This window comes from Primulina tabacum, chromosome 2 (genome assembly GCF_025594145.1).
Source record: "Primulina tabacum isolate GXHZ01 chromosome 2, ASM2559414v2, whole genome shotgun sequence".
Taxonomy (NCBI): domain Eukaryota; kingdom Viridiplantae; phylum Streptophyta; class Magnoliopsida; order Lamiales; family Gesneriaceae; genus Primulina; species Primulina tabacum.
Window position 1 is genome coordinate 15,167,712 of NC_134551.1, and position 15,269 is coordinate 15,182,980.

The 15,269-nt window shown below is 38.9% G+C and overlaps 1 protein-coding gene across 1 annotated transcript; it reads left to right on the forward strand.

Moving 5' to 3' along the window:
• Positions 1-647: 647 nt before the first annotated feature.
• On the forward strand, positions 648-3,346 carry LOC142530621 (cinnamoyl-CoA reductase 1). The gene is made up of 6 exons (XM_075636448.1): positions 648-803; positions 888-1,060; positions 1,181-1,366; positions 1,838-2,000; positions 2,205-2,391; positions 3,081-3,346. Exons 1-6 carry the CDS (start codon positions 683-685, stop codon positions 3,223-3,225), a joined length of 975 nt encoding a protein of 324 aa, XP_075492563.1. The 5' UTR covers positions 648-682; the 3' UTR covers positions 3,226-3,346.
• The last annotated feature ends 11,923 nt before the right edge of the window (positions 3,347-15,269 follow it).

Below are 15,269 nucleotides of genomic sequence, written 5' to 3' on the forward strand. Positions count from 1 at the left end.
TTATTATTTAAATTCATGATTTACTAATATCAATAAATTTCAAATTCATATAATAAATCAATTTTAAATTTAATTACAATGCAAGTAGAAGTTATATTTATTTTTTTAATTTTTAATTAGGTCAACAATGAAAATAAAGTGAATACAAAATTAAAGTTTTGGAAATTAACGTTTTTCTAGAAAATGCAAATAAAAGAAAAAACTCGCTTTTCCAAAGAAAAAATTGATTATTTTAGTCTATTTCAAAGTCATAATTTCAAAAATGGTCTTCTTTATTATACATTTTTCATTATGTCTTATTTAATTAAAAAATCCTAAAATATCCTTTTTCTATGAACACACATGTTCCATTTTCGTGATTCATTTGTTTAATTATCTATTATTTCTCTTTAAGAGTTGATTTAACATTTGTTCAGTTTTATTTAATTTATATTAATTTTTTTAATACTACTTAGATCAATAAACATATTTTAATAAAATTACGAAAATCAAATAAAGAGTTTGAGATAAAGAAGTTGATGGTGAATAGAGTTTAAATGATAAGAAATATCTATGTAATTTGATACGATAAAAAAATTATTTTGATAAATTAATTTATCGGAATATTAAAATTATTTATAGTAATCGTTTGAAGTTGTTAAAGACAATCTCCCTTTCCCAAGCTCGGTTGACCTACGCGTGAATGGAAGAGAAACAAGGAGAATTAGTTTGTGTGACAGGTGGGAGCGGCTACATCGGCTCATGGCTCGTTCAGCTTCTCCTTCAGCGCGGCTATAGCGTCAACGCCACCGTCAAGAATCTCAGTTCCTTCTTCTCACCTTTTGATTTTATGGAATTCTTGCGTAGTTTAGCTTTCGCTTACTGTTTCCATACCTTTTGCTCCTCAGAAGATGAAAAAGAAACGAAGCACTTAGAAGCGATGGAAGGAGCTGAATCCCGCCTCCGTCTTTTCCAGATGGATTTGCTTGATTATAATTCCATTGTTGCCGCCGTTACCGGTACCGCCGGAGTGTTTCACCTTGCTTCTCCTTGCATTGTCGATCAAGTCCACGATCCGCAGGTGCGTATTGAATTAAAGACAACATTTTGCATAATGAACTGTATCTTACTGTTACCGGACTGTTCGGAATCTTTGGACTGTTCGGAATCTTTTCTGTTATCGTGATACGTTTTATTTTAGCGTGAATTATTGGATCCGGCAATTAGTGGCACCATTAATGTACTGACGGCAGCCAAAGAGCTCGGCGTTCGACGGGTGGTTGTAACATCTTCAATATCGGCTATTATTCCTAGTCCCAATTGGCCGGGTGATGTGGTTAAGAATGAAGATTGCTGGGCAGACGAAGAGTTCTGCATGAGAAATGGGGTAATTTCTGAGTTCCGATTTATTGCTTTTAAATTTGCGCACGGATATATTTGTCGTTGTTCATTGAAATTCTTACTCTGCATTAGTCTTTCTCCAAATGCTCATGGTTGTCTGAATTTTTGCCCAAACGTCAGATATTTAAACTTTAAAATCCGAGTGTTCCATTTATTTGTGTCAAATTTGGATATCACTGCTTGAAACTCCCAAATTAAGATACGGAAATATTTAGAATTACGGTTGGGAGAAGGTATTCCTTATCTAATTGGCGATTCAATTGTGGGCTGATTGCCACAAACTTTGTCAATTGGATTAATCAACACATATGAGCTAAAAAGATTAAATTTTGTTTAAATTAGCTGATGACAGATAAAAGCGATATACTAATATAGAAAAGCCCTTGACTGTAGGACAAAATTGCAATCTTGTGCAACTGCATTATTACAGCAAATTTACATCGAGTCTTCTTTTTAGGTTTGGTATCCACTTTCTAAAACGCTAGCTGAAAAAGCTGCTTGGAAGTTTGCCAAGGAAAATGATCTGGATGTTGTTGTTATGAATCCTGGGACTGTTATGGGTCCAATAATCCCTCCAACACTGAATGCAAGCATGTTGATGATTCTTCGCCTTCTTCAGGGTAATACAATTTCAATATGTTCCAGTATCGAAAAGCTTGGTATGGAATTACTTTGTTACCAAAGCGAGAGATGAAAAGATGTAGCCAATGGTGTCATTTTACCCCAAGCTTTGCTTTCAATGATACAAGTTTTGAGAATTTATTGATCCACTTGTTTATCAAAGCTAATATTTATACTGATCATGGTTTTTCGATTTAACATAGGCTGGACGGAAGTCTATGAGAATTTCTTTATGGGATCTGTGCATGTTAAAGATGTGGCTCTAGCACACATACTTGTGTATGAAAATACATTGGCTACTGGACGCCACTTGTGCGTTGAGGCTATTTCTCATTACGGTGACTTTGCTGCTAAGGTTGCAGAATGTTACCCTGAGTACAAGGTGCCTAGGTAATTTTCATCGACTCATAAAACATCTCAATGATGTGCTACATTCTTGCATCACATTGGTCTGTTGGATGAAATGTGAACATTAAACACCAGTATAAGCCTAAGCCTGTTATTCAACAGACTCCAAGTGACTCTGCCAATATGATCTCCCGCGTTTTGCCATTTACTTTCAACTTAGTTCCGAAAATTTGTCTGGGGGATGAAAACCCCAAGAAAGACAGTCCTCAGATGCTAAACCTTTTTTTGCACTGTAAAGTTTGCATTCATGTACCATTAAGTAATTTGCTACTGAATATTGATTTATTAAAAAATTTCATTCAGTGTTGTTGGGATGTGAATGGTAAGATTGGATGAATAGTTACACCAAAATGAATCAAATTATGAACGAGCATATTATAAAAAGTTTGGGCGGTCAAAGAAAATGAGAGGAAGTTCAGAAGTATCAAAATGAGAGGAAGTTCAGAAGTATCAAGGGACGTAATTTATTAAGTACCATTTGAAGATCATTTGAACTTCATTTCAAATACTTATTATGGAAAAGAGTCTGATATTAGCTTCGGGCCAACTAATTGGTTTGAGGACAATGGCAATTGTGATGACATTGTTTTTCATTTTTATTTCCACTTTTTGGTGCAATATTTTCGAATCACATTTCGTGGATACTGAATATAACATGTAACATTTTGTAGGCTACCAGAGAATACTCAACCTGGATTACTGAGGAGTGAGGATGCAGCAAAAAAGCTTATCGATATGGGTCTAAATTTTATCCCCATGGAACAAATTATCAAGGATTCTGTTGAGAGTTTGAGGAGCAAAGGATATATTTCTTGAAAAAATAAGTTATTTGTTAGAGTAAGTGGCTAGCAAGGTATGAAATTTATTGAATCTTACGTGAAAACAATATTTATTTTAATAATATTAAATGGTTTTATTCAGCTATGACATTTACTATATTTTTATATTAATGTAAGTTTCATAGATAAAATATCTGAACATAATATTGTGACGTCTACCGTTTTTAAAGTGTGAAAATATATATACTTTTTTAAAAGCTTCCAATTAAAAAATTTATATTTAACATAATCGTATTTATTTGCCAATAAAAGTAGCACAGTTTAAAAATAACCAACGTTATCCAAAATCAACGTAAACGTAAACGTGTAAAAATCGTAATATCTTCAATGTATAAAAACTGTGTAACTCCTCTCACAACTTATAACTCAATATGCGGAAAAAAGAGCGGTCTTCGGGTTATGTCACCGCACCAAGGCTGTCTATTCAGAGTTCAGCATCTCCTGTCTCCAGCTCAAAATGCTCACCTGCATCACACACGCATCGTGAGTCTAAAGACTCAACACACCTTTACCAGTAATAACAAGTACATATACGTAGCACATAGCAGTGAAAAATATCATAATCAACATACATTTCATGTCTGTAGAAAAATCGTATACGTAAACGTGTCCTGTCAAAACGTGGTCAAAATCATAGCATGTAACATCATATAAGCATATACGTGTTAAAGTTCTTAATTTGAATTCCGTTTATTAGCTGTGACTTTCGTATCATCATGTCAGTTAATGGATCCATCTACGTGTAACCGCGGTACTCGGCGGCGAGGATCATCAGCGACAGCATTACCCGCCCACTGAGTCCCGGCCTTACATGTCATCGTTTCATCATGTTAGTCACAACTAAATCACTTCTTTCAAAACGTGTCATAATATTCATCTTGTGAGGCCCGGGGCCGAAGAGGGTGGGGGGTGATCGCCGGTGCCATGAGGTTGCACGGACAATGAGCGGCTCCTAGCAGGCTTCTAGGTGGAGGGAACATGAATGAAACGATCCCACACCGTAATAAGAGGGATTCTGAGACTGTTCAATGTAATGGACTGTACAGTTGAAAAGGGCTTAAAAGATTTGATTGATACTACTCATATCACGAATGTGCATCTTCTTTTCGATAGCTCATCACCTAAGAACTCCAAAGTTAAGCGTGCTTGACTTGGGGAAATTTTGGGATGGGTGACCTCCTGGAAAGTTTCCCAGGGTGCGTGTGAGTGAGGACATAAACACGCTGGAAAGACTCGTCTTGGTACAGTGAAGGCAGTCGTCGAATCTGGGACGTTACAGTTGGTATCAGAGCCTATGTTCTTGTAAAGGGTTGTATTACTACTGATCTCGAGAAGCTCATGAAGTCACGTCTTCGGTCTGTAAGTTTTACGTTTACGCATTACGTTTAAAGCATAAAATATTTTAACGGCATGTTTTCATGAAATACTTTATGTTCAGATTATGATTATACAGTGTTTATTTAAATTTAAAGAAATAATAGAATTATGCATGTTGGTTACGTGTGGGTTATGCATGGAACAGTATGCCTCCTAGAGGCATTAATGATCGCACGAGAGATGAGGAGCATCGTCATGAGGACGGTGAGGATCATAGGCAGGAGAGAGATCTACCGCCACCCCCTCCACCGGACATGAACACCCAGATGTTAGCCGGAATGACACAGTTCTTCGCACAGTTTGCGGGAACAATGCTGGAGTAGCCAGGCAGACGGGGCCTGAGGCTACATATGAGCGGTTCATGAAGATGAGACCGAAGGAGTTCTCAGGGACGACAGATCCTATGATTGCCGAGGGTTGGATTAAGTCCCTTGAGGTTATCTTCGAATTCATGGAGCTTGGAGATGAGGATAAGGTTCGTTGTGCGACCTATCTGTTTGGAGGAGACGCTCGCTTGTGGTGGGAAGGATCATCTGTAGCTCTGAATTTGGCCACTTTGAGCTGGACGCGCTTTACAGAGGTATTCTACTCTAAATATTTTACGAGGTGCGTTCTAGGTTGACCAGGGAATTTATGACCCTGAGGCAGGGAGACATGACGGTTACGGAGTTTATCTGTAAGTTCGAGAGGGGCTGTCATTTCGTACCACTGATTGCAAATGATGCTGGAGCCAAGTTTAGGCAATTTATGGGTGGTCTGCGGCCGATCTTGCGCCGTGATGTTAGGGTGGCTGGCCCTACTACCTATGATGTCGTTGTCTCCAGAGCTCTAGCTGCAGAGCAGGATCAGAATGATATTGAGAGAGATCGCCAGGGCAAGCGACCAGTCCAAGCGCCGCACCGCCCTCCTCATCAGCAGCATCAGAGTAAGAAGCCTTTCCACGGCCTATCCAGGAATAGAGGACAGCAGCAGGGACGGTTAGTCCCGAGGACCTCGGAGTACCCAGTTTGTGCCAAGTGCTCACGCCGCCATACTGGAGTTTGTAGGTATGGTTCCGGGATGTGCTACAAGTGTGGTAGTCCTGACCACTTACTGAAGAATTGCCCTCAGAGGAGTCTGCCTAACCAAGACAGAGTTTTTGCTGTCCATGCAGCGGAGACAAACCCGTAGACGATGCTCTTGACAGGTATCTTAAATTTTTAAGTTTATATTTGAGATTTAAGGTTGTGGGAGTCTGGGTTAAGATCTTGAACATAGAATTGGTGATAGGTTTGCTTGTTCTAATCAGTGTTACTTTTGGGAATTTAGTAGAAAAACTTTGACCTTCGCATGACTATAACTTTCAAAGTTATTGGTTTAGCATGATGTTCCAACCTTTCAGGGAGAATTTTTATAGCTGGTTCAGCTACAAATGCCTTGATAGATTCAGGGGCTACTCATTCGTTCATTTCGGAGACCTTTGTGAATTTCCTCAAGGTCAAGACCATTGGGCTAGATATAGCGTATTCAGTAGTACTGCCTTCTGGGGAGGAGCTGGCAACTACTAATGTGATCCGGGACATGGAGCTCGAACTTCATGGTAATCTTGTTTATGCAGATCTTATCGTATTGCCGATGCCAGAATATGATATCATCCTGTGTATGGACTGGATATTAAGGAACAGAGTTTTGATTGACTTCCAGCGAGGTCTGTTCTAGTCCGACCGCTTGGGAGAGAGCAGTTCTTATTCGAACCAGACAGATACTTTCATTTACCGCATATAATATCTTTTGTCCAGGCTAAGAAGCTCATGCATAGAGGGTGTCGAGCGTTTTTAGCGACTTTTGTATCTGTTCCCGAGACACCCAGTCAGTCAGCCTCCGATGTCCAAATTGTCAGGGACTTTCTAGACGTTTTTCCTGATGACGTCTCTGGTATGCCACCTGTGCGAGAGGTGGAGTTTTCTATTGAGCTTATGCCAGGTACCGCACCGATCTCAAAAGCACCGTACCGATTGGCACCGACAGAGATGGCAGAACTCAAGAAACAGATTCAAGAACTTCTTGACAAGGAATTCATTCGTCCTAGTTGTTCGCCATGGGGCGCGCCAGTCTTATTTGTGAAGAAGAAGGATGGTTCGATGAGACTCTACATTGATTACCGGGAATTGAACAGAGTTACAATAAAGAAAAAATACCCACTTCCGAGGATTGAGGATTTATTTGATCAGTTGCAGGGAGCTTCAGTATTCTCAAAGATTGATCTGCGTTCTGGTTATCACCAATTGAGGGTGAAAGACGCCGACGTTCTCAAGACTGCTTTTAGGACTCGTTATGGCCACTTCGAGTTCCTTGTGATGCCGTTCGATTTGACGAATGCGCCAGCGATCTTCATGGATCTCTTGAACCGCGTATTTAAGCCGTATCTTGATCAGTTCGTGATAGTATTCATAGACGACATTCTCGTCTACTCAAAGGATCAAGAGGATCACAGAAGACATCTAACCGCAGTATTGCAGACCTTGCAAAAGCACAAGTTGTTCGCAAAGTTCAGTAAGTGCGAGTTCTGGTTAGAGAAGGTGGCGTTCTTAGGCCACGTTGTTTCTAACAGCGGTATTGAGGAAGACCCAGCGAAAGTTGCAGCAGTCAGAGATTGGGTTGTGCCGCATAATGCATCAGAGATCCGTAGTTTCCTTGGGCTTGCAGGATATTATCGGAAGTTTATTCAGGGATTCTCCTCTATCGCAGTTCCACTCATGTCGTTGACAAAAAAGAATGCTAAGTATGTGTGGAGCGAGTGTCAGAAGAGCTTCGATACTTTGAAGCAAGCTCTTATTTCAGCACGGGTATTAGCCATGCCGTCAGGGCCCGGAGATTTCGTCTTGTATACCGATGCTTCAAAGCTCGGTTTAGGCGTAGTGTTGATGCAGCATGGGAAGGTGATAGCATATGCTTCTCGTCAGTTGAAGATCCATGAGAAGAATTACCCTACCCACGACCAAGAGTTGGCAGCCGTAGTATTTGCCTTGAAGATTTGGAGGCATTATTTGTACGGAGAGAAGTGCCGGATCTTTACCGACCATAAGAGGCTCAAGTACTTCTTTACGCATAAAGAGTTTAATATGCGTCAGAGGCATTGGTTGGAGCTAGTGAAGGACTATGACTGTGACATTAGCTACCATCCTGGCAAGGCTAATGTGGTTGCGGATGCATTGAGCAGGAAAGTCGCAGTGATGGCTCATATGGCGATTCCGAGACCTCTTCAGTTTGAGATGCAGAGGTTTGATCTAGAGACATATCCTCGAGGTAGAGTTCCCCGTCTATCTACTTTGACGATTCAGTCTTCTCTTCTAGACCGTATTCGCAGTGGACAGTCAGCAGATGAGCAGTTGGCGAAGTAGAGGCAGAGAGATGAGGCCAAGGGCAATATTTTGTATACAGTTAACGACGGTATTGTGAGATATCGAGACAGAATGTGGGTTCCTAGCAGCGGTTCTATTCGAGCAGATATTTTATCTGAGGCTCACATGTTGCCGTACTCTATTCATCCTGGGAGTACGAAGATGTACAAAGATCTGCAGTTGTTGTATTGGTGGCCCGGAATGAATAAGGATATCAGAAGTTTTGTGTCCGAGTGTCTGACGTGTCAGCTAGTGAAAGCGGAACATCAGAGACCAGCAGGTATGCTCAGGCCTCTTCCTATTCCCGAGTGGAAGTGGGAGAATTTTACCATGGACTTCGTGGTAGGTTTGCCGAAGTCAGTCAGAGGGTCAAATGCTATCTGGGTGATTGTTGATCGTCTTACCAAATTAGCGCACTTCTTGCCTATTAAGACGACTTTCACCATGATTCAGTATGCAGAGTTGTATATCCGGGAGATAGTCCGACTTCATGGTATCCCCGTTTCTATAGTGTCTGACCGAGATCCTAGATTCACTTCCTCATTTTGGAAGAGTTTGCATTCGGCTATGTGTACGAAGTTGTTGTTTAGCACAGCTTTCCACCCTCAGACACATGGGCAGTCAGAGAGAGTTATCCAGATTTTGGAGGATCTTCTCCGTGCATGCGTCATCGATTTCTCGGGGAGTTGGGAGTCGAAGTTGCCTTTGGTGGAATTTACCTATAACAACAGTTTTCAGTCATCTATAGGTATGGCTCCATATGAAGCACTGTACGGTCGTAAGTGTAGATCGCCTATTCATTGGGATAAAGTAGAAGAAAGATCAGAATTCGGGTCCGGAGATTATTCAGCAGACTGCCGATGTAGTAGTCAAGATCCGTGATAGAATGAGGACTGCTCAGAGTCGACAGAAGAGTTATGCGGATCAGAGGAGGAGAGATCTAGAGTTTGCCGTTGGCGACCATGTTTTCGTGAAGATAGCACCTATGAAAGGTGTCATGCGGTTCAGGAAGAAAGAAAAGCTCAGTCCGAGATTCATCGGACCATTTGAGATCCTCGACAGGGTTGGGACGTTAGCTTATCGTGTTGCTCTTCCGCCGAATCTTGCCGGAGTACACAACGTGTTTCACGTATCTATGCTGAGGAAGTATATGTCGAATCCTTCGCATGTCTTGAACTTCGAACCGCTGCAGCTCACTCCGAACCTGTCTTATGAAGAAAGACCAGTGCAGATCTTAGACAGACTGGAGAAAAAGCTTCAGGACAAACTAGTGAAGCTAGTAAAGGTCAAATGGCTTAATCATTCGGAGGAAGAAGCTACGTGGGAATCGGAGCCAGAGATGAAGAGTCAATACCCCGAGTTATTCGGTAAGTTTTAATTTCGAGGACGAAATTTCTTTTAAGGGGGGAGAGTTGTAGAACCCGATAAGTCAGATTACGTATAAGCCATGCATAATTGCTATTATTTAAATTAAAAATGATTTTTAATTGCATTCATGGAGTGTTTAATTCATTTCAAAATTTGTTAGGTTATGCTTATTTATTTTTATCGCAAGAGTTAGTTTTATCTTTTCGGAAAAATACGCGAGGCCGGACTGTAATTTGGAAAATTGAGATAAGATTAATAATAAGTAAATATTCCTAAATTTAATCTAAGCTAATGAATACTTTATTTTAATGATAAAGAAGGTTTTTAAGATTTATTTAAATTAATTGGATAAAAGTTATTAAATAAGTTCTTTTATGTTCTATTGTTAATTAAATCCTAAATTAAAATATGTAACCAATTGGGATAAAATTTATCTAATCCTAATATATTCAAGAAATTAAAACCTAACATTTTAATAGTAAATTGTTAGACCAAGCCATGCCATGCAAGATTGCTATCCTAAGTTAAATTGTTAATTCACTAAAATACATATTGAGAGTTTAAAACTTTAAGAATTCAAAATACATGATTTAAGCAATATTTTACCTTACTTTCTTAGAAGATTTCGTTCATCACACCCACCAAATGCCTCCTCAATCCAATAATATAACACATCATTCCATATCCCTCAAGCAACTAGGATAGAATGATTTGATTTGCCATCCAACCTCCTCATTTAATTGGTAATCTTCACCTCCATTACCTAGCCATTTTCCCTCACCCTACCTTCGAAAATTTCAGAGGATAAGAGCAGCAAAAATCGTGAGTAGCAGCAAGGGAATAAGAGAGAAAAGAAAACTCCGTCTCCGCCGTGCCGTGTTCGTCGTATTACTTTGTTTTGTTCAAAAACCGATTTTCAGGCATGTTTATATTGTTCATTTCTCTTCAATCAAGTCCTATAAATATTTTAAAATATCATATGTTCATGATTTAAGAAGCACAAAACTGATTTGACAGCAACTTTGAGAAATTCTGCACAGCCCCTTCTCGGCCTTGGCTTTATGCTTCACGGTTTGAATTGTTTTTGTGATTTCAGGAGGTTGGCTCGGTTCCAGGCGCTCAAAACTGCATCTAGGCATCTACTAGGGTGTGTTAGGGTCATGTTGGTTCAGTGGTTTCAGCCCATGCACGCAAGAGGAAGGCTTGACAGCAACTCTTCTATAGTTGCAATTTTGAGCCTCGGTTTTTGATGGTTGGTTGTCTAAGGAGAGTGTTCGGATCATGGTTGGTCTAAGGCCTGTAACCATGGTTAGAACCCTCCCTTAGCATGTTTAGGACGTGACAAGATGGCCTTTCAAGACTTGGTTCACGGATACATCAAAATTTTTAAACAATAACACAAGTGTCCCTCGGTTTCGTTTGTTTTCTGGTGTGTGAGTGAAGCTTCGGCTTCTTGAGGTTTGGGTGGATCTTGGTTGGCTTCTAGCCCTTAGCCATGGTTCACACAATACTTCATGATGTCTAGATCAAGCCATGGTCGATCATATGGCCACTGGAATGATATATGACAACAAGATAAAGCAACACCCCCCACGGTACAGCACATGGTGTCTCAGGTGAAGCTTTGGATTGTCATGAGTGTTTGCTTGGATTGTGGTTGGCTTTTACCCATTAGCCATGGTTCAAGCCACACTTAGGATGTTGGTAAGAGACTCTAGTCAATGGTGCAAGCCTCAATGGCCATTAGCCTCGTAAAAGAAGCATAGCAAGCACAGCTGCTGCCATCGCGCAATTGACAGCATCAAGGTTTCGGTGCAGGGGTCTCGTTCGAGTTCTTAGTTGGCTTTTAGCCTATGACCTTGGACTGGACATTACCTTAATGAGTTGGGAAGGTCATGTTTTTGGCCGTTTGTGATTCGGTTAAGTTCAGAGGTCGTACGAGAATTTACGGTGCAATGTGCCAAAGTGACTCTCGAAAGAGCGTTTCAAGATTTTGGTCTCCATTCACTAATTTTCGTGGATTAAAATTCTTAGGGTTATTATTTCATCATGTTAAGTGTATTTTAATCATGACTAAGCGATGGTTCGATGTTGGTTCGGGTTGGTACGGAGTCATGGTTAGAAATTTAGTTGTTGGTCTCGTTAGCCCAGTTTTTGGTTCGATTACGAAGTTGTTCTCAAGATAAAAATATTTGCATGTGTCTCATGTTAGAATAAGGTCGCAGAAAGCCTGGGAACGATCCAACTCATTCGGTAAAAGCATGGATATAATTATATTACGTGAATTAAATATAAAATGTTTATTTTGAGATATATGTGATATATCTTGTGGCCACCTCACTCTTATGGGATCTCCACCCGGTGACTTACGACCGGTTTATGTTTATGTATGGGTACGGACATCCAGTCCAAGGGCTGTGGTGATCTATACCGCCTAGTATAATGTGGTTTAGTCTGATCAGACGTTCATGTTATGTTACGGGACACTTGCGTTGAAAAATTATCTCTACCAGAAAATCTCATTATGATATTTTATGACAGGGCTCTATCGAGCAAATATTTTACGTATGATTTTTAGTTATGCACATATTTATAATTAATCATGACACGATTTTCACCTTACGCTTTACGATACGATATTTTTACATTACACGAAATTTTATGATATATTTACTTGTTATTCACATTATGTGCATGTTGAGTCTTTAAACTCACTAGACTTGATTGTTGTAGGTACTGATGAGGTCGAAATTATCTTTTACCCATTCGCTTCCATACGATTTCTATTGTAACCAAACCCTTACCGACTTGAAGGAAACACCAATTAGCGTCTGATCACAACACACAACATACCAAAACGCAGCAGTGATCACCCGGAGGTTCCCAACAAAGCCTGCAGCCAATAATCCTCAAGAAAACATGAAGAACACATTTTGATAACAACACATTTTGAGCAGTCACACGAGAATGATCTTAACTCACTTGTCTCTCATCCGAAAATTACGAATTTAATGTCAAATCAAATTTATCAAAAAGAAATACGTTTTATATGTTGGACGGTTTTCAAGAAAACCGACCAAAAATTCGCAGGATTCAAAATGACAGAAGATTAAATTTTTTAGATCTAAAACTGTTCAAAAATAATTTCAAACATCATTGCTCAAACTTTGCATAACATAAACTGATTTTTACACACAATATGCATCAAAATATTTACTATGACAAGATCGATGCAGAAAAATGATATATTATACATGCCTTGATGATTTAGACTCACGATACGACGAATACCGAAGCAAGAAGATGCGAGAACCGATCCGGGACGACTTGCGGCACAATTCTTGTTGCTAAATAAACGTGAGTTTGCTGAAAGAAATTGAAAGGGAAAGGGTGGCTGCTGGAGAACTCTAAGAACCCTAGTTCTATCAAAAAGAGAGAAATGTCAAGTGTGTGTGAGTGTGTATGCCAAAGGGTGTGTCAGTGTGTAACATGTGTGTGTGTGTGTGTGTATGTGATTAGGTAGTTAATTAGGGGGTTAATTCGATTAATAAAAATACTAGTAACCATTTAACATGCTAGATAAAATACTAATCCCCCACTAACTTACTAGAACCCTTAATTTAAAATAAAATGCACAAGTGTCAAATTTTCAAGATTTAAAATCCCCAACTAATTAAATTAGTATTTTTGAAAAGCTTAAAATCACCTAATAAATTAAATTAGGCTTTAAAATGCTTAAAATTTCATAAATCATTTAAAGTACTAATTTCTTGACTTGAAATAAAATAACACAATATTCATAAATCGCCTAAATCGTCACCGGTCTCTTTTCCCAATCCCGTATCGAATATTCGTCTGACACATAAAACTCAAGAAAATATTTTAACGTGCATCACATAAACATGTAATAATTTAAAATAATGCAAATCATAAATCATGCATCGTTAAAATCATTTTAAAATTAAATAAAGAATTTAACAATTTAATAAATGCATGGGTTTACGTGTACTGATTTTGGGCTCTACAGCAACACCTTCAAGGCAATACGTGTTTAACGTCTATGTGTCAAAGACAAGATACACAAGTTTATTGTCTTTGTTCAAGACTAACTCACTTATCCAATACGCTCTATTTTTTGTATGTATGTGAGTGATTGTGTGTGTGCATGCGTGAGAACTGATGTACGAATACAATACAAAAGTGTTCTCAGACACGGAGGGAATTGTGCTTCTAATCTAAGCTGATAGCACTTTGAAGTGTTCCCTCAAATCTTACTGATTGCTTCTTGTAAGATGATATGCATTGAGCATGCCCTTCTCTCTTGATTTTCACGCATGTATATTTTTCCACACACTTGTATATTGAAAATCTTGGTCTGGTATTTATAGAGGTAATGAGACCATACACCAAGACTCATCAAATATGTTCATTGCATTTGAATATGTTCCTCGAAATATGTCTGTACTTTACGACAACCATTCTAGAATGTTTTGGCTTTAAGCTCTGCTGTAACGTCCATTATTGTCTTTTGACTGGACAAAAGCTTTTCCTCAGTGCACACAACTGGTTCCATTTGAATAAGCTTGTCGTGTTTTGCAAACTGATTGATTCTTAACTGATGTTCTTAACTGGTAAGTTGAACAGATCTTGAACTGGTACAGTGAAATCAGTTGGCTCGTCAGCTGAACTGATTTTACTGCTTCAGTTGAACTGGTCATCAACTAGCCGGGATCTTGAAGGTCTTCTATAAACCAACCTATCAGCTGTACAATGATTTGAACTGGTCTTCGATATATCCGTTGAACAGATTCAGTTTGGGCAATCAGTTGGCGTTTCAGTTTTGCATCTCGATAGCTTCAGTTTTGGCTCGATAACCGATCAGTTCGAATCTTGAACAGTTTCAGATTCTGCGCACTTAAGTAAATTCATTAGAAACAAAATAACAAGTTTTGTTAACATCAAAATCAAGATTGCGAACTATGAAATGTTCCAAAAATCTCCCCCTTTTTGATGATCACAAAACTTGAGCCATTAACGCGAACTATAAATTTAAAATTTAATACTGATTCTCCCTCTTTGTGAAAATCTAAAACATTTAAGGCGATTAAATTTTTTTTTCAGTTCGAGGAATAAGAAAGCTCCCCTTCAAGAACTTAATTTAAAACGAGTTTAAAACATTTTTCAGTTCGAGGGATAATTTTAAATAAAACTCTCCCTCAAGAACTGAATTAAAATCTCACCCTTAAAACAAGGTTATAAAATTCGTTAGGCGTTAGTCGGGCGTCAGCCCAACGCCCAACGCCTAGGCCACGTAGGCGGGGACTAGGCGCCGCTAATCGGATTCTACGATATCAAAACAAAATAATCATATACTAAAACTTTAACACAATAACATCAAATTTAAATATGTTCAAAATATTCTCAGCATAGTCTAATGTGTCATCTCAATAAAATATGAAAAAATTCAGATTTCTTCCAAAATTCACAATAAAATAGTAAAATGTGTCATTACAAATTTACTCCACTTCTTCTCATCCGAAATTTTCAACAACTTGTTCTTCATCGGACACAAAATCTATATCATCATTTGATCATCATCTTCTTCTTCAGATTCAAAATCATCCCCGTGAAGTTCTTTATTTTATAGCTTCTTCGGGATTGTAGATTTTCATTTGCCCCAATTGCTTCATCAACTAATTGTCAAGTGAGCCACAAACCTAGTTCAACTTCATTTTCTTCCTCACCATCCACAATCCAACTTTGTGCATTTGAAACATCTTTTTCAAGAAGGATGACGTTCCTTTCTTTCTCTCTTTTTGGCTTGTTAGACAATCTAGCATTAAATTGGACAATACTAGATTGTTCAACCTATGGACAACATACTTATTTCTTTTCT

What these genes read in the sequence shown, in the direction of transcription:
- LOC142530621 (XM_075636448.1), top strand. Translation starts at nt 683, where the DNA reads ATGGAAGAGAAACAAGGAGAATTAGTTTGTGTGACAGGTGGGAGCGGC. An exon ending in CGCCACCGTCAAGAATCTCA is followed by an intron (nt 804 to 887) that starts GTTCCTTCTTCT and finishes TTTGCTCCTCAG; the next exon opens with AAGATGAAAAAGAAACGAAG. An exon ending in GATTCTTCGCCTTCTTCAGG is followed by an intron (nt 2,001 to 2,204) that starts GTAATACAATTT and finishes GATTTAACATAG; the next exon opens with GCTGGACGGAAGTCTATGAG.